This window comes from Podarcis erhardii (assembly GCF_964252035.2).
Source record: "Podarcis erhardii genome assembly, chromosome: 6".
Lineage (NCBI taxonomy): Eukaryota > Metazoa > Chordata > Lepidosauria > Squamata > Lacertidae > Podarcis > Podarcis erhardii.
In genome coordinates, this window is record NC_138510.1 from 94,763,629 (window position 1) to 94,788,204 (window position 24,576).

Below are 24,576 nucleotides of genomic sequence, written 5' to 3' on the forward strand. Positions count from 1 at the left end.
CACTGTTTACTTGCAGTATGCTTAAGCACACAGACAAAGCGCACTGTCATACATGCTCAAGATGCTCAGATAACTTTTCTGACACAGGGAGAAAGGGGATGAGCAGATTTCAAATTTGCTCCAGAGGCCATGTAAGCTATCCCTAAAGATGGTAAACACTGCCCCCAGGTGAAGGATGGTAGGAATTTTTTCTCTGCATTTGATTGGAAGCCGTAAACACTATGGTCCTGAGGCGCCCCACACCGCTCCCTTAAAACCCTAAAAATTGGAGGCTTGAGGACTGTCATGGGGCTTCCAGTGAATGGAAACCACTCCCCCCACTCCTCGAGTAAGGCATGCTCCTAAAGCACATCAACTGATGGGAAATTGGGAGTGTGCCTTTCTCCAGCAAAGGAACAACCTGGAGCCCACTTTAAGCTCCCAATTCCTCCTTTAAAGTCTCACGCAACACCAGCTGCCATTTATTTATTTACTGAATTTATATCGCACCCTTCTTCCCAAAGGAGTTCAGAGCAGCAAACACATCCACAACATTTTTTTCTTTGTTTTTATTTTCCATGGGCCCCTAAACAATGGTATCAGGCTCATAACAAGGAACCTGGCCTGACACTTGGCGGGTAAAACTGTAACTTCTGACTGTGTCCTGGCTGCTGCTGGACTCTGCGCTTATACAGCCAAACCTCGGTTGTCGAATGTAATTCGTTCTGGAAGCCCATTTGACTTCCGAAATTTTCGACAACAGGTGCAGCTTCCAATTGGTTGCAAGAGCTTCCCTCACTCAAGCAGAAGCCGCGTCAGACATTCAGCTTCCCAAAAAAATGTTCAAAAACCTGAGCACTTACTTCCGGGTTTTCGGCGTTTGGGAGCCGAAACGTTCCAAAACAGAGGTGTTCAGGAGCCGAGGTTTAACTGTACATCAAGTTATGAAAACACACAAACAAATCATTTCTGAAATAACCTGGAATTAGCTCCCTTCTTTAAATGCACTCAATACTTCAAAAATATATACAGAACTGTCTAGCTACAATAAAATATCCAGTTTAAAATAGTTTGGTGCAAACATGACAATAGGACAACTCACTGATTACTTTTGGAACAATTCTATTAAGAACAGGAGAATCAACAAAACTATACAAACAGGGGAGAAGTTAGCACTCATTGCCGCATTTAGTCCAAATTGAAACATAGGTAGAATTCCCATAGCCTTCAAGCCTTTTTTTTTTTACCGATGTGCACAAGAAAGCAACCAGGCACTGAAGTCTTGAACAGCCATCCAGCCACTCCTTGGGCTTTCCTCATATCGCCATCTTCTTAAGATGAAAGGAGAAAAAGCCACCAGATGTAGCTAAGCGTGCTGAGGCTCCAAGGGCTACACTAGGGCTGCAAGCGACGCAGGATGCCGGGGAACCCTGAAGTTTGGCAGTGAACACCAAGGCATTGTGGCCTGTGCCCCCTTGGCTAGGGCAGCTGCGAGCGGTATACAGGGTTATTACTTGGGTCCTGGAGGCGTCATCCACCTTCCTCTCTGAAGGAACATTTCCTGAACAGCAAAGAGAGAAAAAAATGACCTTGGGCTATGTAGTTCACAGGATCCAGATTCAGCCCTCTGATTTGGAAATTCCATGGGCCAATTCACACTTGGGTGTGGCAACTTATGTGCTTCCCTGACAAGAGAATACAGGGCTGGCCCAAGACGTTTTGCCACCTGAGGCAAAGCACAAAATGGCACTCCCCTCCGGAATAAATATCGGGATTGGGATCTGCAGATCCTATCACCTAAAGCGGTTGCCTTGCTTTGCCTCTGGCTGGCCCTGACTGAAGAAAAACTTTACTGGGGAATGAACAATGTAGTCCCATCCCCACTTTTTATTTCATTTGTTAGTCACCCTACACAAAAGCATCTCAAAGTTACTTAACAGATAGAGAAAATAAAAACGGATAAAATCAACTTTAGAAACCAAATTAAAAACAATGTACAATACAAAATTCCTAAAATGATACAATAAGAAGGGCAAATCCTACCCCACCCTACCCCACTAAAAGATGAGCAGCACAGCAGAGGCTAATTTAGCCACCAAATGCCTGAGTAAATCAAAATGTCTTAGGTGGGTACATAAAAACTGATGGTGAGGATGCCAGGCATGCACATTTTTATTAGAATATTGTGAAACTGAGCCATGGGAAGCAGCTCCCATGTGGGTGCATTAATGCACCAACTGCGCCTCGATATGAGCTGCAGGATCCTCCCACATTGATTCAGTAGGATATGCTGTGCACAAGCAAGCATTCAAGGCACTTAGGCAGTAAGGTTTCCACACTTCTCTCTCTGCTGCAACTTTAATGATGAATGGGGTGTCCACTTCGCCGCTCAGACTCCAAGTGGGACTCTGCGCAGACATTCTTAGGACTTGCAGTTTAATGTCAATAGAGTAGTGAGGGTACTACTTAAACAGGATTAATATAGCCAGATTATGCACTTCAACAGTTTTTGCTTTAAGCAGCCCACAAGTACCGTGTATGGCAGATGGTGATGGAAGTGGTTGGAAACCGTAGCCAGATAATTTCAGATCCAAATCTAATTTGTTCTCCTCTGCTGATTGCTTGGAATGGACAATGGAGATGTAAAACTCTTGCAGCGTTTGTGACAAAGAATCAGATGTAGCTCCAAGAGTGTTTCTTGCCTGTAGTCAAATGGACAGGGAAGAAACCTGATTTAGGGCAAAAGTAAAGCCATGTGACTCATGCCACTGTCACAGGCCACTGAAAGGAACCGAGAGTTTATTTTCCTTCATACACAAACAGTACCTGCCACATACACACCGCTATTTGGCAAACTCTGTAAAAAGCAGAGGACATGCAGTGAACACATGTGCCCAAACACCAGGAAGGGCTAATCACCACAGGTCTCTATGTGTTTACACTGCGTTAACAAATGCACTTCCTTTTTATATTTTATGGGGTTTTTTACTGCTAGTTCACTGGCATTTGTGGAAGCAAGCTAGTCCTTTTCTCCTATTTATCATCTCAATCCATATTTCGGCTACAAAACAGGTTCCCATGACAGAGCTAAGAACACAGAAGCAAGGGGATTGAATTTGTAGGGCACTACTGGTATACAAAATGGAGACAGAACAGAGGCACTGCAACCATGGTTAACAGGATTCACTCAAAACACAGCTGAAAGAATCCATGGCACTGGGAAAGTAGAACATTCAGGGACTCTTTCTTCCCCAGTTTGTACAAAATATGCCAGCCTGCACACAGAAGAAAGGTATGGCGCAAACTTAAGCAAATCTGAATACCCACTTCCCATATTGATGTTTAGCACAACATCCATTTGTCCCTCCTTGCCAGAAGTAGCCAGGAGGTGAATGTTCCTCTTAGCAGCTAGATTGGCTTCTTCTCTATGTTAAGAGAACTGGCCTGACTACCAGCTGAAAGGGGGGGGGGGTCTCTTTGCCAGGGATGCAAGCTGTGCCCCCTTGCCAGAAAGTAGCCTGGGAGCAATGCTCCTCCTTTCTTATTCCTTTCTTATTAACTTTCTTATTCACAGAAAAGTTGACCTCATTATCATTCCTCAAAGAAGGATCGTTTCTGCCTGAAATGCTTGTGACTACTTGCTAGACACACTAGTTCAGGAGCTATGCCCCTCTTTGCGGTCAGTTCCAGTTTGCTTTTCCATGGGGGAAACAGCAGTAATGTGACAGAAGCTTGTCATCAGGGCCGGATAAGTTGTCAGGTAAACAAATGCTGAATCAGGCTGCTAGCACAATAAAAAAAAATGTTCAAAACCTTGAAGCAGGCAAGATGGGACTGTGGGTGGGGGGGAGCCTCCTCTCACAGAATGGGACCAAGCACAAAGCTATTTTCATAGCCTTGCCTTTCAAGCTAGTGGGAAAAGTAACCCACTCCTGGATAACTACCACCATTCAAAAAGTGTCAGACAAGAAGATGATGAAAACGCAAGAGCAACAAGGTTTACACAGCTAGCGTTCTGGGGCAATGAAATAGTTGTGCAGGCTCCAAAGCCGTACCTCTGATCTTGGAAAGCCTCACCTAGAATGTTAGCAGAGGACTCACAGGTTCTTTTCTTGGAAGCAATGATGTTTCAGAAAGGGTGGAGGGAATGTTCGTGCCAAGAAGCTGCATGCTCTTGGAGGGGGTGGGCAACATGCCAGGGGGGGGGCAGGACCAGAGGTAAAAGTGAACAAATGAAAAGGATGTATTTGTGCAGTGAGCTAGTTTCCACACGCACTCCTCTCTAGCCTCCATCCAAGGAAACAAGAGGAATGATCAGAGTTCAAGGACACATGCTAGTCAGGCAGTAACACTCAACATGCAAAGCAGTCAGTGAAGGGTGGCTGGACAGAGTGAAAGATAAAACAGACTTGCAGGTCCCCATTAGACCTCTGGGTTCTCCACAACCACGCTAATATTCAACAAGTATGTAGGGTCTGACAATGTATCTTGGGTTATGCAACCATGCATGCCATCGCAATAATGAAATTCATCTGTGCTACTTTAAAGCCGGAAATCAAGTTTACAAGGTAAGCCAACGGAAATGACTTTACCTCCATTCTTCCAGATGACTCCACTTTTCTGTTCAGGGGTTCCGGACTCAGACAGTTTGTTCTCTCAACGGGAATGGAAATATCCACATTCTGTCAAAAATGTGTTACACATTTTGTAAGCAAAAGGGCCACCCAAAAGTGATGCTCATTGACAGTAAAAGCAAGCGAGGGGTAATTTGAACATAGTTCAGCAAACGTACTGGCAGAAAAAAGTGGTTAGGATAACTAAGATTAAGAAAAGAACTTTCTCTGGGAGTGGCAAGGAAGGGCTTTATCCTCCCCTAAAACTGGCATATAGCAATAGCCATTCCATCCATCATCATTCCATCTGACCATTTCCCTCCCATCAACACTGAAAAACCACCACCTGTTGTGTCAATTCCTGGCTGTGCTGAGTCTCCTCCTTATTCCCTTCATCACTCGAAGAATGGCGGGGAAACACGGCGTTGTCAGGGGACAAAGTATCACAATTTTCCTCTTCTTCATAATGCTTGGAAGGTGTCCAGTTCTCATCCCAGATTTCGTCGCACATATGTACTGGCTCGAGGAGCGGCATCTCAGGGTCTGAGCGTGAGCCTGCTGTACCCTAGAAAACGATTCAGGGCCAAGTTACAGTACCGTCAACTTTTAAAAGGAATATTTTTAATTCAACGTACTTTGTTTTAAACAATTCACTTGCTGATAAAACAAAGCTGTCTGCTAGAAGGAAAAGAGAGAGGTAGCAAGGTGGCCAGCCAGTCCTTTAAAGGTACCCACCCCAAACTTTTCACAAGAATCTCACCGGGCCACATGAGATGCTGTAGGACTCCCAAGAGGTACTCACCTCCTCAACGGCAATATTGGCCACCTCACTGCCCCAAAAAACAGCTGCTGGCATCAAGAGGCTTGTTTAACACCTTCACCACACACCTCTTTAAACTGCAGTGCAGTTTAAGTTACATGTTAGTGGGATTAGATTGTCCCAATTAAATCTTTGTTTAAACAAATAAACAAATGGAAGGTATTTGTTCAGGTCTCCAAACAAAACTAGTATGGTATCTTAGATCAAAGCGATTCCATTACCCATATTATGTTCTAATGGGTCTTGGAGAAACTCTCCCTATTAACTTTGCTCATGTACTTATTTTAACAGTTTGGATATACTTCACTAGATGCAACATCAATGCTTATTTAAACAGAAAAACTCAAAAATCTCCACCTGGGAAAGCACTTCATTGTAGCAAGACCCTGAATCTGGTACTTCTGGAAGGTCACAAAGAGATTCCTGCTTAAGCAAGGGCGTTTCTGCTTTCGTCAAACCAAACTGCTGCTCCGGTCCAGGTTTCAGATACAATGTGGAAAAGAATGGTTCTCTGAAATTCTGTTAAAGGCAGGAGAATGAAGAATATTATTTATTTAATAAATTTGTACACAGTTTAAAGAAAAACTCTTACCAAAGTAGTTTACAAGTAATTTGCCAATGCAATATTAAGATAATATGAAACCAAAAACTCATACGCAGTACAGTATTTCAAAACATTACTAAAAGTCAAGAGGATCAACACTAAGAAATGTTTTGCACCAACCAGCTCGATACTGAAACCTAGAACAAGCAAACCAGGGTTTACAGGTGCTTGATTGCTCTCATTTTCTATCTTCTTACAACTTTGGCTGCTAGAATCAATGGTAACTGAGTCCTTGTTTATTCTACGTAGCATGCCTCTCCCCACAATCTAGATCTACTGGGTATTTTCTTCCCCTGAAAAGCACTTCCTGAGAAATTGGTTATATTACAAAAATAATTTCTTTATTTGTTGCAGATTGATTATGCATTATCTTACAGTGTTTCTTTTTCAAAAAAGATGTAGGCAACCCTGGTATGTACCCACACTTGCCCAATAACTGTGTGAGTCATACCAAAATCATAATTGCCACTTCTTTATTTCTTTATCTGGGGCATGTGCAGGAAGGAAAAGGTATGGCTGGGTTCAAATGCCTACCAAATAACCACACCTAACGTTGTGGATGGCAGGATCTAGAATCAATCTAGACTGAAAGCAGCATACTGAAGACACACACGAGCAATTTTGGATCCAGAAGAACTTTCTCTGGTAAGTACAATGGGAGTGGCAAGGAAGGGCTTTATCCTCCCTAAAACTGGCACCTAACAATAGCCATTCAATCAACCTACATCAGTGATGGGACTGCATCAACTCACCTTAGGCCAGCAACTTTTAAATTATTTCCATTCCAGCTGGTCTTTGTAAACAGTCTAGGAATAGCTGGTGTCTGAATTTTCTTTTTTCCCTCCTCCCCACCAAATCCATTCCGTTTTGTGTTGTGTCTTTTATATTATAAACCCAAGGGCAGGGCCACTTTGGAAGTCATTTAATCTGAAGGGAGAGGGGTTACAACCCTCTAAATTTTGCCTGTCCAACCGGGTTGATCGTGGGCTGTCCCAGCTCATGTGATGGGCCAAAAAAACCCCTCAACAACTCTTGATCTTCCCCCCTAAATCTTTTTATAATATTTTTAATAAATAAATCTATTGTGCTGGAGAGCACTGCCTCTGGTCTCAGACTTTGGGATAATAAACAGGCTAGAAAGACATGGCTAAGGGATATGAAAAGGCTTTGAAACTTCACCAACAATCCATCTGACCATTTCCCTCCCATCAACACTGAAAAACCACCACCTGTTGTGTCAATTCCTGGCTGTGCTGAGTCTCCTCCTCATTCCCTTCATCACTCGAAGAATGGCGGGGAAACACGGCGTTGTCAGGGGACAAAGTATCACAATTTTCCTCTTCTTCATAATGCTTGGAAGGTGTCCAGTTCTCATCCCAGATTTCGTCGCACGTATATACTGGCTCGAGGAGCGGCATCTCAGGGTCTGAGCGTGAGCCTGCTGTACCCTAGAAAACGATTCAGAGCCAAGTTACAGTGCCGTCAACTTTTAAAAGGAATATTTTTAATTCAGCGTACTTTGTTTTAAACAATTCCCTTGCTGATAAAACAAAACTGTCTGCTAGAAGGAAAAGAGAGAGGTAGCAAGGTGGCCAGCCAGTCCTTTAAAGGTACCCACCCCAAACTTTTCACAAGAATCTCACCGGGCCACATGAGATGCTGTAGGACTCCCAAGAGGTACTCACCTCCTCAATGGCAATATTGGCCACCTCACTGCCCCACAAAACAGCTGCTGGCATCAAGAGGCTTGTTTAACACCTTCACCACACACCTCTTTAAACTGCAGTGCAGTTTAAGTTACATGTTAGTGGGATTAGATTGTCCCAATTAAATCTTTGTTTAAACAAATAAACAAATGGAAGGTATTTGTTCAGGTCTCCAAACAAAACTAGTATGGTATCTTAGATCAAAGTGATTCCATTACCCATATTATGTTCTAATGGGTCTTGGAGAAACTCTCCCTATTAACTTTGCTCATGTACTTATTTTAACTGCTTGGATATACTTCACTAGATGCAACATCAATGCTTATTTAAACAGAAAAACTCAAAAATCTCCACCTGGGAAAGCACTTCATTGTAGCAAGACCCTGAATCTGGTACTTCTAGAAGGTCACAAAGAGATTCCTGCTTAAGCAAGGGCGTTTCTGCTTTTGTCAAACCAAACTGCTGCTCCGGTCCAGGTTTCAGATACAATGTGGAAACGAATGGCTCTCTGAAATTCTGTTAAAGGCAGGAGAATGAAGAATATTATTTATTTAATAAATTTGTATACAGTTTAAAGAAAAACTCTTACCAAAGTAGTTTACAAGTCATTTGCCAATGCAATGTTAAGATAATATGAAACCAAAAATGCAGGTCATAGGCTAACTATAGCCACAAATGTATAAGATGGGGTGGGATGGTTGTTTTGTCTGGAAAGTATGTTAAAACCAATTAAAAAATTATTTTAAAAAGAAAAGAAGGAATAGTTCCAACCAAGGAGGACTGGTAGATAAAACTGAAGAAATCAGGAGGAGAAAAAAGGAAGAAAAGGAAGAAATCAGGAGGAGAAAAAAAACTAATCAAGATTGGGGTGCATTTATTGACTATTTAAAAAGTTATTGTAAACAACTTAAAGCTTTAGCAGCGTTAACTTAAAACGAACAGTAAAGAATATGTGAAGAAAGTTTACAGGAAACAAACAATTGAGGCATTTTGTGGATATGCAGTAGTAAAGATAAACAGATGGAACCATGAATGGGGTGGGGGGAAAGTGGATTTGTTCTTATTTTGGGCTTTGTTAATTTGTATGCATTGTTGCAAAATGAAAGATGATAAATAAAATTTATTTCTTAATAAGATTTAACAACCTGGAAATTAACTAAAAATAACTAGTTGTTTTTTAAAAAAAAAAAATGTAATAATGCAACTGAATTAAATATAATAATAATCATGTGGGCTTTTTCTGGGTCACTGATTTTTAACAAACTTATAATCATCAAACTATGTTTCCACATGCTTTCACATGGTGCTCTCTTAGAAAAAAAAAAGCATACCATGTCATTCTTTTTATCATCCTTCCACAGACTTAATATTTAGTGCGCATTCTTACAGAAAAAAAATATTTTTTGGTTTGCTTTAGTTAGCACTAAGAACACTTGGGACATCCCCATTGCCCCTCAGTTTTCAATGGGTCATCACCACAAATCAGTTTAAGAACCTCATGCCCTTAAGAGATACTTATCCATTTTAACCTTCCCTTAGTGCCTCCGGCAAATATTTGCCCTCACCTTGGAAGGAAGGTTTTCTCTGCAGATGAATGCATGGCCCTTTAATCTCAGTGCATTGTGCAAGTAGACATCTTCGTCAGAGCTGGTGTCACAGAGAAAGAGGTAAAGGATTCCATCTATGTATTCATCCACCACTCCCACAAGCAGCTTCAGATCACACAACCTTTGGAATTCATGTATGTCACTGGCAGTCCAATTGTCCTTGATAAAGAAAGGATAAGGTACAAAGTCAAGCAGAGTTGAAAAACTAATTTCATTTGCTCTGCACATCAAATTCTATCTGATTAGTCTTAATACATTCCAGCTGCTTTTTGTGTTCTCCTTTTGTATCTCAATTTTTTTTTCTAAAATAGCACTTCAAATCTTATTTATCTTTACTTTCCAAAACACATTTTTCTTATTCACTTATTCTTTGAGCTATTCCACCTTCTGAACTTTAAAATTCTGATGTTATCATTGCTCTTAATCCTTCGTGACTCTTCTTCCGCCCTAACATCTTGTGATATACAGATATAACTGACAAGTATACCCTTGGTTTCCGTGTGCTGCGCTGGTTCTGGCTCGCCACAGCAGCTTCGTCACGCTGGCCACGTGACCCGGAAGAGTCTCCGGACAGCGCTGGCCCCCGGCCTCTTAAGTGAGATGGGCGCACAACCCTAGAGTCGGACACGACTGGCCCGTACGGGCAGGGGTACCTTTACCTTTACCTTTATACCCTTGGTTGCTCCTTTCACTCCAAATAATATGCAACAAGATAGTTCAGTTGATTAGAGCATGCTGATAATGCAAAGGTTGCGGGTTTGATTCCCATGTGGGAAAGCTGCATATTCCTGCACTGCAGGGGGTTGGACTAGATGACCCTCAGGGTCCCTTCCAACTCTATGATTCACTCATCCACTAGATGTAGGGCGTGAAGAGAAGCAGTCTCAGCAAATACCTAACCGTTGTGAGATTTCCTTAAGTATTTGCCAAAGCTTGAGCACTTTTTGGATGCAACATAAAAATGCTACAACATTGGTAAAAAATGTGCAGTTAACAAATGAACACATACAGTGGTGCCCCGCAAGACGGATGCCTCGCAAGACGAAAAACCCGCTAGACGAAAGGGTTTTCCGGTTTTCGATGCGCTTTGCAAGACAAATTTCCCTATGGGCTTGCTTCGCAAGACGAAAACGTCTTGCGAGTTTTTTCGCTTTCCCCCTTTTTCTAAGCCACTAAGCCGCTAATAGCCTCTTAGCCGCTAAGCCTTTAATAGCCGCTAAGCCGCTAATAGCGCTAATCTGCTAAGCCGCTAATAGAGTTGCTTCGCAAGACGAAAAAACTGCTAGACGAAGAGACTCGCGGAACAGATTATTTTCGTCTTGCGAGGCACCACTGTACGTTAAAGTTTAAAACAAGAACAGAAAACAAAAGCCAGCTTATTTTTAAGTTGTTTCCAAACATCTAGGGTAAGGTTAGTTGAAAAAATAATACATATATACATACCTCTGTAGGTCTCACCCAAGCTAAGGAACAAGGGATTGCTTGAGCAGGAAGCTTTGCATAACAAGACCTGCAACAAGAACAAGGTAGTTCACAGGGCCACTTTTGACTTGCTGCCCCAAGCCAAGTAGTCTTGCATCAAACTGGATAACGGACAAAGCGTTGACATTTGGCATTTCCCACGAAAGTAAGCAAGACTGAGTCCACACAAAGGTGGGTTTGATTTAAATCACGATTTAAATCACTAGTCAGTAAGACTTGATTTAACTCACTTTCTTTACAGAAAGACTCATTCTTGCTGGTATCATCTTAATATTTACAACTAGAGGAAGGTTTCATTTTTTGTGTGATAAGTTTTCAGAGTTATATCAAAAATTACTGATTTGGTTATACTATTAGAAGTACATAGATAATTATGAAATTATTGTGTGGGTTAATAAGTTAACTGTTTATATTTGGACTTTTTAAACAATTTATTTAACTAAAACAATAACATTATAGCATATGTATCTATGTTTGTAAACTGATGTGGTTAAACAATTTTTTAAAAACTTAAAACTTAAAACCTTATAGCCTTTGGACTATACAGGGGTCAGCAAACTTTTTCAGCAGGGGACCGGTCCACTGTCCCTCAAACCTTGTGGGGGGCAGGACTATATTTTGGAAGGAAAAAAAAATGAACGAATTTCTATGCCCACAAATAGCCCCAAGTTGCATTTTAAATAAAAGCACACATTCCACTCATGTAAAAACACGCTGATTCCCGGAACATCCGCGGGCTGGATTTAGTAGGCAATTGGGCCGGATCCAGCCCCTAGTTTGCCTATTTAGCATAAGTGGATTTTCACCCACTTATGCTAAATGGCAAGAGTCATTTTGCACTGTACTGTCTGTGTTCCCAAACGTTATTTTACTGCCTATGACAGAGGGCAAGTCAGTTTTGAAAGAACTTTGGATTTTAGGTATGAGATGACAAGATGTGGGAACTGATACGTAAGTGCTACCTTTGAAATCAGCCTTGGATGGTGTGGGTATGTGAGGTGGGGGCAGGCAGACAGGGAGACAGAGAAAGTGAAAAGAATGTTGAGTGAATGGACTTGTGTGTGAGAGGAAGGAAGGGTGTGTGGGATTTGCGTATGAGAGCATAAGAGTCATCTCTGCTGAATGAGGTCAATGACCCATCTAATGAGCATCCTGTTCTTGCAGTGGCCACCTGGAAGCTTTTGGGAAGTCTGCAAGCAGGACCCAAGTGCAGCAACTCATATCCAGGAACAGACTGCCTCTGAAAGTGGAGGTAGAACATAATCTTATCCTCCATTAATTTTTCTGAGAGCAAGTGTAGAAAAGAAAGAGGTCTCACCATCCACCAGTTCTCAACCGATAAGCATTCCCTGCCTAGCACACGATTTACTTACTTCAGAAACCTCAGCGAGGATTTCTGGGCAGTCCTCGTACTTCCAAAGTCCGGGTAAAACACTTCCACTTCCTGGTCATTGAGCACTCGATGAATGATAACTCTGTACCACCATTTGTCTTCCGAATTTTTTATACAACAAAGCTGACCAGGACTGATTGAGGCTTCGGGCATGATGTATCGGTCAGCTACATGTTTACTAGAATAGCATAGTCTGAAATACAGGATCCAAGTGGGTCACTAACAGTACAATCCTATGGCTAAGTAGCAGACATTTGAAGTCTTAAAAAACTTTTGAGTCTCAGATATCCCTATACCATTATTAATCTGCATTGAGATCTGCAAGAGAAGTCATCCCTGTGGTCCTGTTGATGGGACAAGTACACCATGCAGTGACCACAGATAGGGTCTTATCTGTGGTGGCTATAGAACTCCTACAACTGGCACAGAAGCAGATCCAGGAGCAGATGACAGGGTGGGGACATTTATGCTTTGCAGGGGTTGGACTAAATTATTATTATTTCTTATTTATACCCCACCCATCTGGCTGGGCTTCCCCAGCCACTCTGGGCGGCTCCCAACCGAATGTTAAAAACACAATACAGCATGAAACATTAAAAACTTCCCTAAACAGGGCTGCCTTCAGCTGTCTTTTAAAAGTAAGATAGTTGCTTATTTCCTTGACATCTGATGGGAGGGTGTTCCACAGGGCAGGCGCCACTACCAAGAAGGCCCTTTGCCTGGTTCTCTGTAACTTCACTTCTTGCAATGAGGGAACCACCAGAAGGCCCTCGGCGTTGGACCTCAGTGTCCGGGCTGAATGATGGGGTTGGAGATGCTCCTTCAGGTATACAGGACCGAGGCCATTTAGGTCAGCACCTCCTTCTTCTTCCTCTACAATTTCATGATTCTATGATTCATCTGATGTTCAGTTGCTTGTGTCACTGTTGCACTCTGGCAGGTAGGTAAAGGGGCAAGGAGGCTGTGGTGAAAACACTAGTGTGTTTGCACTGCACTGACTTTGTCCCTCCTCTTCCCTGCCTGAGTGTGCAGAGCAATGAGGCAGAGCAATGAGGACAACTGGAGGACAGGTGAACACTGCTGACTCTCCCTATGATTACATAGACTGCTTGGGTGGCAGCTGAGTTGGGTGGCAGCTTGGGTGGCAGCTGAGTTGGGTGACTGCTTGGGTGGCACCTGTTCACCCAGGCTTTTATAGGGGATTGACAAGATGGCACCAACCCAAAGAGATATGGGAAGTTTCATTGGTTGAATGCATCTGCTAAAACCCCATTTGTTTGTTCAGTCCTATTTTGATATTTAGAAGGGTTTTCTGTTCGGCTGATTATCGTGCTGCTTCAATAAAATAAAATACTAAAACCATGCACACTGAAGTGTATACATCAAAGAATATCCTTGCCAAGAAACAGGGTAAAGTTTTTGCACATGAGTTTCAACAGACCAGAAGCACACCCAATACCAAACTGGGTTCTCTTTTCTCCCTGCAATCCTAGCTCATATACAACGAAAAGCCCAGACCGAAATGGGTAAGTTCCCCCTCACCTCATTTCCAACATCATGTTTTCTAACTTCACTGACGTTTCTGCACTGTAGAGTCGGACGTAGAATTGCGAAGGAGAGACAATGTATTCCACAAATAGTCCCACTAAAGCACTGGTGTCAAGCTGGGGAAGGCTGTAAAGGCTTCTGTCCTGGACGGCATCTGGCGGGATTTCATTTTCCATGATCTCTTGAATAATGTGAGTATCTTCCATACCCAGGTGCTGCAAACATAAGGAAAGTAAAAGAAAGTCATTCTGATCCAAGCAGTACAACACATTCACCCGGGCCACTCAAGAGATTTCCAGGGCTGGAAAATCCCAAGGACTTGACTACACGGAAATCCAAAACACTTTCCTAGTCTTCCAAGTCTCCATCCCAACAGCAATGAGTCTGGATGCCCTAACATGCAACAAAAAGTGCCACACAAGAGTCGGTGGAGGAAGATTGGAAGAAATTTAAAGACTACTTACAGAAACATTGTAAAATTAATGAATGTTAGAAGGATGTTGGAATGAAGTTACATGGCCTTAGCAGAAATTTTATAAAGAATTAAGCATAATAGATTGTAACTGGATTAAAGGAAAAAATAATGTTAGAAATGGTTAAGTTAAATGATAGGACAGAAGTTTGAGGAAGATGGAAAGGATTTGCTGAAACAATTAATCGAAGTGGAATACAAAAAAAGGGAGGTGTGAGGAGGTCGCTGAAACAAGTAAAAGAAACTTAATAATTGAAAGTATAGGTTATGTGGGTTTTTTGTGGGTTTTTTGGTTTTTTTGTTATGCATATGTAATATTTTTGTTTCTATATTGTATTGTATGGTTTTGTTATGTTTAACTTTTTTTCTTTTTCCTTTCTGTAACTTTCAAAATTTTAATAAATATATATATATATTTTTTTAAAAGTGCCACACAGACAGCCCTAACTCCATTACATCCCTTCCTGATTTTCCATACCCTCAGTAAATAATTCCTCTATGACATGGTTCTGCTGAAACATCAAAGCATCTCTCGCTCACATTTTCCTCACTTACGTACGTGTTTATATACCTATATCCCATTTTCCCAGGCAAAAACACTGCAAAGCAGCTTGGAGTATCACCAAACTAATATAAACACAATGTAAATAAACATTCATAAAACAATTTTAAAATGCAAACCAGACAGATTTTTGAAAAACAAACAAAGGTAGGAGAGGCAGAGGTAGGGGGAAATCCTAATTGTGGGGGTGGGGCTATGGCTGAATACAGCCTGGAAACTTCTGTTACTTCAGAATTTGGTTGAGAGAAAGCTAACTGAGATTGTATGAAATTAGTGTATCACACCAATGCTTTGTCGTCTTCACTGGCTCCCAGATTATTCCCAGACCCAATCGAAGTTGCTGGACCTTTAAAGAGCAGTTTGGACCAAAGCCTTTGCAGATGACCTAGTTTTGACATTGCAGGAGCCAGAATCTAGTACGAAAAGAGTATTACAATTGATTCATGATTTTGGTCGGGTGGCGGGATTTAAGCTAAATAAACAGAAAACAAAGGTGTTGGGAAAAAAATTGACAGATACAGAGTCAGAACGGTTTCAGAGAGAAACAGAATTATCATTGGTCAAAAAGGTAAAGTACCTAGGGGTAAATATAACAGCAAAAAATCTGAGTCTATTTAAGGATAATTATGAAAAATGCTGGTCTGAAATCAAGAGAGACTTGGACAGTTGGACAAAATTGAAGCTTTCTTTGTTAGGCCGAATTGCAGCTATTAAGATGAATGTATTGCCAAAGATGCTATTTTTGTTCCAAATGTTGCAAATTGTGGACAAAACAGAGTGCTTCCGGAAGTGGCAGAGAGATATTTCCAAATTTGTCTGGCAGGGCAAAAAGCCCAGAATTAAGTTTAAGATATTAACCGATGCGAAAGAAAGAGGGGGCTTTGCCCTGCCAGACTTAAGGTTGTACTATGAAGCCGCAGCCTTCTGCTGGCTAAAAGACTGGCTACTTCTCGAAGACACTGACGTGCTGGATTTGGAAGGTTTTAACAATGCTTTTGGTTGGCATGCATACTTATGGTATGACAAAGTTAAGATCAATAAGGCCTTTAAGAACCATATTGTCAGGAAAGCAGTATTTAATGTCTGGACAAAATACAAAGACTTATTGGAAAATAAAACTCCAAGGTGGCTTTCACCTCTGGAAGCTAAGGCCCGAAAAAGACCCAATATGGAAGCCGACTGGCCAAAATATTGGGAAATATTAGAAAAAGATGGAAATAATTGGAAATTGCAGAGTTTGGAGAAAATGAAGGATAAAGTGCGAGACTGGTTACATTACGCTCAGATTAAAGAAGTGTTTAAAAATGACAAAAAGTTAGGGTTCCAGGTGGAGAAATCGAAGTTGGAAACAGAGCTGTTAGAACCTAAGGCTAAGGTACTTTCAAGAATGTATAACTTGCTGTTGAAATGGAATGCACAAGACGAAATGGTTAAATCGGCTATGATAAAATGGGCACAGGATATTGGGCATAACATTATGTTTGAGGACTGGGAAAGGTTGTGGACCACTGGGCTGAACTTTACTGCATGTAATGCTTTAAAGGAAAATGTAATGAAAATGATATACAGATGGTACATGACCCCAGTTAAACTTGCCAAAATATACCATTTGTCTGATAATAAATGTTGGAAATGTAAAGAAAATGAAGGAACATTCTTTCACCTCTGGTGGACCTGCCCTAAAGTGAAGGTCTTCTGGGAAATGATATATAATGAGCTGAAAAAGGTATTTAAGTATACCTTCACTAAGAAACCAGAGGCCTTCCTTCTGGGTATTGTCGGCCAGAAGGTGTTAAAGAAGGATAGAACATTCTTTATGTATGCAACAACGGCAGCAAGGATACTCATCGCTAAGAACTGGAAAACTCAAGATCTACCCACACTGGAAGAATGGCAGATGCAGCTGATGGACTATATGCAACTGGCGGAGATGACTGGCAGAATTCGAGACCTGGGAGAAGAAAGGATTGAAGAAGATTGGAAGAAATTTAAGATTTATCTACATAAATATTGTGATTTAGAGGAATGTTAATAAGGATGCTTGGTTATAAATAATTGGCCATCACTAAATTGGATCGGAAATTGACGATAAATGAGATTAAGAGAAACAAAAATTTGTTGGAGAATTGTTACACTATATTGAATTGAGTGGTTATAAATTTGCAAATAAGATGATAATTTGCTTGAAAAAATTTATTAACGATGTAAGTGGGAGCGGGAGACGTGAGGAAGTCCAAAGAAGTTATGAAATTTTGTTAAAACAAAGCAATGCTGTTTATTATCTTTGTATTTCTTTTATAAAAAACCCTAATAAATATTTTATAAAAAAAAAAAAAAATAAAGAGCAGTTTGGACCAGGGCCTTGTGGTCTTGGTTGACCACAAACTTGACATGAGCCAACAGTGTGACGCGGCAGCTAAAAAATGCCAATGCAATTCTGGGCTGCATCAATAGAAGTATAGCATCTAGATCAAGGGAAGTAATAGTGCCACTGTATTCTGCTCTGGTCAGACCTCACCTGGAGTATTGTGTCCAGTTCTGGGCACCACAGTTCAAGAAGGACACTGACAAATTGGAACGTGTCCAGAGGAGGGCAACCAAAATGGTCAAAGGCCTGGAAACGATGCCTTATGAGGAACGGCTAAGGGAGCTGGGCATGTTTAGCCTGGAGAAGAGGTTAAGGGGTGATATGATAGCCATGTTCAAATATATAAAAGGATGTCGCATAGAGGAGGGAGAAAGGTTATTTTCTGCTGCTCCAGAGAAGCGGACACGGAGCAATGGTTCCAAACTACAAGAAAGAAGATTCCACCTAAACATTAGGAAGAACTTCCTGACAGTAAGAGCTGTTCGACAGTGGAATTTGCTGCCAAGGAGTGTGGTGGAGTCTCCTTCTTTGAAAGTCTTTAAGCAGAGGCTTGACAACCATATGTCAGGAGTGCTCTGATGGTGTTTCCTGCTTGGCAGGGGGTTGGACTCGATGGCCCTTGTGGTCTCTTCCAACTCTATGATTCTATGATTCTACCTGAAGCACCCTTACACATGCCTACCAACCTTTATTTAGAGATCTTCTCAGAAGTTCTACTCCAAATGAGATGTGGCAGTTGGCTACATCTCAGTGGTAGCACTCACTGTAGAATTATCTTCCCAAGGAACTTTACCTGAAACCTACTGACAAAATGTGCATTCTTAAACTACATTATACTTTTGGTTTTTAATTTGAATTTTTTGTCGTTGTGAGTTGCCTCGAGCACTTAAATTGCAGGATGGCTTGCAAAACTCTGTTAGCAAGTAATAATTAAATAAACAAAGCTAATATATTAAACAATAAGGCACATTTTAATATCACTGGTTAAAGGAAAGCCTTAAATCTAATTTTGGTAACAAGTTAATAAATATTTGTTACAAGTTCCTATTGAATGAGTTTTAAAAAAGCTAAAATAAGGAAGCAGCTGGGATCTATAGAGATGGATAACCACACAAGGGGCTTGGGCTTCTCAAGCAGAATTTTTAATTTCTTCTTTGAAAAGTCTTTCATCTCATGTCACAACAATCTGCTTTTCAAACTCTCCTTAGTTTCAGAGTTTGCCATGCAGCAGTGGAAGGGAGCAGACTACTCTATAGCCCATGAATCTATAGCCCCTGAATCTACTAAGTCAGAACTTGTACAGTTCCTTATATCCTAGCTAACAAAATTTGAAACAGTGAAATCAATGTAAAAATTGCTCTGACTGTCAAGACGGGAGAGTAAAAGCAGGTATTTACAGCCCTAGATGTAAAGTATAAAAATTAGTTGCGTTAGTGGCTATGGATATTATGCTTCTTAATATATGTTCATGTGTTATGTTCTGATCTGGATGAATTCTAAGGTTAGTATATCCCATCCATGTTTCTTGTGTGGGTGTACTAGAGTAAAGATATAAAGGGAGAGTCTTGCTGCAATCTATAAGCCAGTAGGTGGTGGAAGCAGGTATTTTAGTGGACATCTGGACTTGGAGTAACTCACCTAGTGACCTCCTGGAAAAAACGCCTTGTAAGGAACCTTGGGGAGACCACAACTGATTTCAAAATAAAATATTTTAAAGCTTGTTAAAGCCTCAGTGGCACACTGGGCAACAGATATAGGACACAATATAGATTTTGAACTGTGGGGAAAACTTGGAAAAGTGACTTGAAGTTTACAGCATGTTATTCTTTGAAGGAGAACTACCTGAAAATGATTCACAGATGGTATTTAACTCTGAGTAGGCTTGCTAAGATGTATAAGACTGAATCAGATAAGTGCTGGAGATGCAAAAAATTGGAGGGAACGTTCTTTCATATGTGGTGGACTTGTAAAAGGGCAAAAGAATATTGGGAAATGATCCATAATGAACTGAAAAACATGTTTAAAAGTACTTTCCCCCCAAAACCCAGAGTCCTTTCTGTTGGGGATAATTCAGACTGAAATTCCCAGGTGTCAAAAAAATGAGTGAATGAGTGGACATGAGATTGTAAACAAGTTGATAATTTGTTTGGAAAAAACTTTTAACGATGTAAATGGGAGCGGGAGACGTGAGGAAGTCCAAAGAAGTGATGAAATTATGTCTGTGATAGAAGTAAGACTGTTTATTATTTGTGCATTTATATTTAAAAACTTTAATAAATATTTATAAAAAAAAAAAAGAAATTCCCAGGTGTCAAAAAAAGGTTATTTATTTTATGCCACTGCTGTGGCCCATGTTTTGTTAGCCCCAAAATGGAAAACGAGCGAGTTCCCAACTAAAGAAGAATGGGAACTTGACAGAATATGTACAACTTGCAGACTTAACATGTAGAATAAGAGAATAAGAAGAGCATACGTTTAAAGAAGATTGGAAAATGTTTACTGAATATATGGGAAATAACTGTGTACAGCTGAAAACGCTGGCAGTATTAAGTTAAATTCAACAATGTAAATGTTGATGGAGGCAATAACGGAATACTGAAAGGTATAGTTTTTGTAAAATATGCAGGGATTTATGATATGTAAAATGAACCAGGGAAAGAGAAGAAGTCACATCACTGATATCTTAAGGATGTAAAATGAGTATGTTAAATTGTAAAACAGAAAAATTAATAAAAATTATACACAAAAACAACAACTGATTTCAAAATAAAATAAATACAATCCACTGTTAGTCGTCTCTTGATATCTATCCGACTCTTGTAAAACATAACGCTACTTGTTAACCATGATACCACGGCAATGTCAGCCTACCGGTGTCGCCAACTTCGTTACTACACTAAGTTTCACATCTGGAGCCTTAGATTCCTCCAGAGGAAAATTCCAGCTGAGAAGCTCATGCACATCTGGCATCTCTCCATGGGCTAAAGAGTCAGGCTGGGCAATCTTATCACTTGAATGCTCATCTGTAGGAACAACAGATACTTATGTTTAGAAGGCAAACACACAACCTTCATTTTTAAAAGTCTGAATTGGCAGTTCCCAAAGTTCAAGCCCAAAGGAGGAAGTTTGCATTCAAGAATCATACATCACAGAGGCAAGGCCAAACTACACGTGACAATAGTTATGTTTTAAAGAAACATGCTTCATCTGCCATTTTCACACCTGGGAAAAACCAACCAGAGTGTCCAGTTGGAATAGGCTCCCATTCTGAATCAGGGCAGAGTCCTGACTTGCTTTTCTGCTCAAAATTTCCCCTACTTGGCTGCTATTCCGCCCCCCTACCCGCCCCCCAAAAAGGTGTTGCTAAATTCAAAAATAAAAGTAGTCTATTAAGCATGCATGCTTAATGCATCTTCACACATCACAGAAAATTTGGAAGGATCTAAGACAGGCATAGGCAAATTTGGCCCTCCAGATGTTTTGAGACTACCATCCCTGACCACTGGTCCTGTTAGCTAGGGATGATGGGAGTTGTAGTCCCAAAACATCTGGAGGGCCTAGTTTGCATATGCCTGATCTAAGAAGAGGGAGGGAGGCATCTGAAGACCATCTCAGAGCCTGCTCAGCTGGACATTCCCCTGACCTGTGAAAAGAGCCTTGATACAAACATAGGAAGCTGCCATATACTGAGTCCATCTACTTGGTCCATCTTGCTCAGTACTGCAACTGACTGTGGTTCTCTAGGATTGGGGGGGGGGTGTCTTTCCCAACCCTACCTGGAGATGCCAGAGACTGATCCTGGGACCTTCAGCTTGCAAGACAGATGCTCTACCACTGAGCTCTAGCCCTTCTCTGCTTTGATAAATTTGATATGTTGATAATGTTTAGTGCAATTTGTAAAAATACAGTTTAATGTTTCTTGGGATCCACCTTGGAATGATCTGTAAGCTGGAAAGTAAAACAAGGTCCAATCTGCCAGCCTTTCTGAGGGCTAAAAGTACAAGCTGCAACCATGGTTCACCTTTGTCTCACCCCTGCCAAATATTCTGGAGCAGATCATCCCACTTATAAGGACACTATTATCCTGAGCACACTCAGCCAAGGAGGACAAACGGCTGGTGGTTTAATTCCTTATTGACAAAAGCATGCACTTACAGCAGCTCCTAGGGGGCACCGAATGCACACACACCACTTCTGGCCTCTACATAGCTGGCATCAACTTTTTCAGGCTTGTGCCCCAGTTGAACAACTGGCACATTAGTGGGACACACACACACCCCGGCTTAAGCACCATCATCAGACAAGAGTGCACACAAGCAACTGGCGACTTCCAGGTGAGGCAATAGCCTGGGTAATGGGCCATTAAGGGAAGCAAAGGAAGGGGCTCTGTGCCATACAGCAAATGGGTTGAGGCCTCTTCCTCAACCTGTGGGTAGTTGGAAGGACAAAGGCAGAGTGGAGAGTGTTAAGTGATGTAAGATGGAAGCTAGAAAGTGAAAAGCAACAGGCTAGGAAGCCAGAGTCAGAGCGATGTTTGATTTCTGTTTGAATCCAAAGCTGCAGCTTTGGAAGAAGCAAAAGGTCATTGGGGTGTTAATGCTGTGAATCCTGCCATCCTAGACTCATTTTGTATATATGTGTAAATAAATCTCATATTAGAAAGACACCACAATCTCCACTGTGCCTCATTCCAAGGAAACTGAACCTTGGTAAGCACCTGGAATCTCACATTACAGTGGTACCTCGGGTTACAGACGCTTCAGCTTACAGATGCTTCAGGTTACAGACTCCGCTAACCCAGAAATAGTACCTCCGGTTAAGAACTTTGCTTCAGGATGAGAACAGAAATCCGGCACTGGCGGCAGCAGGAGGCCCCATTAGCTAAAGTGGTACCTCAGGTTAAGAACAGTTTCAGGTTAAGAATGGATCTCCGGAATGAATTAAATTCTTAACCCGTGGTACCACCGTACTTGGAAATTGGGATGGCATGCAATAACATATTGTGTGCCAAGGGGAAAACAATAGGGGCCTATCAACACACCTTTGGTATAAATTATAGTCTATTGCAACCCAAATGCAAACTTGCTTTATCAAATGACATGGGTTAAGCAGTTTGTTTGTTGGAGCCCAATCCAACCTGCCACCTTGGAAGTATCTGCAAAGGCAGTGTTCCCCACTTACCATCTCTTAAGCGCTGTGACTCAATGTCAAAGATGCGCCAGTCTTGTTCCCCTTCTTTGCATTCAATATGGAGAACATCACTAAGGGCACCAACCAGTTCCATCAGGTTTAAGAAACCTAGTTTCTTTACTGCCAGTATTTCTTTAAAATGTCGCTAGATATAAAGAAAATCTGATTAATCAAAGCAAAAAGGACGTCCTGCAATATTATTCCTTTGGACTTGCAATAGCTATACTAACAGCAATAAAAAATAGGTACTTTTTGGAAGCTTAAATGCTCTCCAAAACATTTAGTTCAAGTGCTGGTCAAGAAGGAAATGGGCAGCAAGTGGGGTGGAGAAAAGGGAAAATATTGAATTTGAACTTTTCGAAGGAAATCTCTTTGAATCTGGTCCATAAAAACTGGAATGTATCTCCATTTTCACCCAGAGAATATAACCCAGTAAAATTTCTTGTCTGTTTTGTTCACTTTTGGTCAACGCTGAACAATATTTTAGCCTACTAAATTGAAATTCGAATCAGAGATTTATCTAAGCAAAAGAAAAGGAAGATTAGAAGAACTTCCCTCACCCCCCCCCAAAAATAGAGTAAGATTACAGGGTAACGGTAAAGGTAAAGGTACCCCTGCCCGTACGGGCCAGTCGTGTCCGACTCTAGGGTTGTGCGCTCATCTCACTTAAGAGGCCAGGAGCCAGCGCTGTCCGGAGACACTTCCGGGTCACGTGGCCAGTGTGACGAAGCTGCTCTGGCGAGCCAGCACCAGCGCAGCACACGGAAAAGCCGTTTACCTTCCCGCTATAAAGCGGTACCTATTTATCTACTTGCACTTAGGGGTGCTTTCGAACTGCTAGGTGGGCAGGAGCTGGGACCGAAGACGGGAGCTCACCCTGCCGCGGGGATTCGAACCGCCGACCATACGATCGGCAAGTCCTAAGCACTGAGGTTTTACCCACAGTGCCACCCACGTCCCATAATATTACAGGGAAGCAACAATAAAACCAAACCAGGAGCAGGCAATGCTTTTTCTGCTGAGGGCCACATACCCTTAGAGGTAATCTCTTAAGGGCAGAACTATCACTCCCCCCCCCCATAGCTGTCAGCTTACAGATTTGAAAATAAGGGACCAGCAGCCTTGAAAATAAGGGATCAGCAGCCAAAATAAGGGATTTTCCAAGCACAGGTATGTTCAACTTCTGAGCCCCTCCGAGCCAAAGGCAGAAAGCCCAGCCAGCAGCCAAACTAAGCCTCAAACAGTGTTTCCATAGCGCAGCAACCCGGCAAAGGGGATGCAGCAAGGGAAACCACCGTCACCTCTTCACTGGGAATCGCTGAGCAAAGGCGAGTCCCCAGGCAACGCGGCCAATTTGATCAGCACAAGGCATGCAAGCTCCACTCCCCAGCCATTCTTAGACTCCTTATTGGGTGAGCCAAGCAACACAGTTGGAGCCTCCCTCCTCCCTGACCAGCAGGGAGGGAGGGAGAGGAGCTGCTTCCTTTGAAACCCGGGAAATTTAAGGGACATCATCAATAAGGGACAGCAGCGGGTCACAGCGCTGGGATAAGGGACTTTCCCGCCAAATAAGGGACGGTTGACAGCTATGACCCCCGCTTCCCTTCTTCCCACCACCCATTACCAAAAGACCAAAGGCTATATAATATTAAATCAAGGGGTGTAGATTGTGCACTAATGTGCTGAACCATGGTTTAGAAGAGTGTGCATGAGCTGGAACGAGCCTAAGCAAACTGTGGTCTAGCATGCTGAGCTATTGGCTGCCTCTCTGACTCAGGCGCCAATATTTGTTTCAGTAGAAACATACACACATACATACCTCAAATTCACCAGGTAACTTAGAAACAAGCAATCCTTCGGGGTGCTGCGCTACAATCTAAATTGCAAACAACATAAAGTCAACAATTAGTCGTCATGCAGTCTAAACAGCCGATAAGAATGTTGCACATGAAACAAACCTTTACAACAATACCCCCCAACTAGCCACTTGTCTTGCATCTAAGAAAACATTTGCAAAATAAAAATATACAGGCACAAAAGTTTATTTTCTATACACAGCTACATGCAATACAATTTCCCAATTTTTTTCTTTAAAGCACCCAGGACTCAGCTAGACTGGTTTAAAAAGGTGATTTATGTGACTGTATGTGTGATATAACATTGTGCCACCAGATGGCAATGCGGAGTCCTATTTTTCTCCACCTGTTTTCCGTTTAAATTTACAATGCTTTA

At 41.7% G+C, this 24,576-nt stretch overlaps 1 protein-coding gene across 8 annotated transcripts in view; it reads right to left on the bottom strand.

The window, feature by feature from the left end:
* Positions 1-1,084: 1,084 nt before the first annotated feature.
* The window catches only part of TDRD5 (tudor domain containing 5), a 34,871-nt gene continuing 11,379 nt past the window's right edge, over positions 1,085-24,576 (bottom strand). For 3 of the 8 annotated variants that reach the window (XM_081865128.1, XM_081865129.1, XM_081865134.1), the window contains exons 6-19: positions 24,164-24,220; positions 22,336-22,489; positions 20,026-20,177; positions 13,747-13,967; positions 12,185-12,397; positions 10,773-10,839; positions 9,288-9,488; positions 8,077-8,238; positions 7,246-7,464; positions 5,770-5,931; positions 4,939-5,157; positions 4,572-4,661; positions 2,513-2,681; positions 1,085-1,540 (exon numbers count right to left, since the gene is read on the bottom strand). In XM_081865128.1, coding sequence (XP_081721254.1) covers positions 1,296-1,540; positions 2,513-2,681; positions 4,572-4,661; positions 4,939-5,157; positions 5,770-5,931; positions 7,246-7,464; positions 8,077-8,238; positions 9,288-9,488; positions 10,773-10,839; positions 12,185-12,397; positions 13,747-13,967; positions 20,026-20,177; positions 22,336-22,489; positions 24,164-24,220 — 2,331 coding nt within the window. In that variant the 3' untranslated portion in view covers positions 1,085-1,295. The remainder of the gene's footprint in view (positions 1,541-2,512; positions 2,682-4,571; positions 4,662-4,938; positions 5,158-5,769; positions 5,932-7,245; positions 7,465-8,076; positions 8,239-9,287; positions 9,489-10,772; positions 10,840-12,184; positions 12,398-13,746; positions 13,968-20,025; positions 20,178-22,335; positions 22,490-24,163; positions 24,221-24,576) is intronic. The other 5 variants (XM_081865130.1, XM_081865131.1, XM_081865132.1 and 2 more) reach the window with 5 other exon arrangements.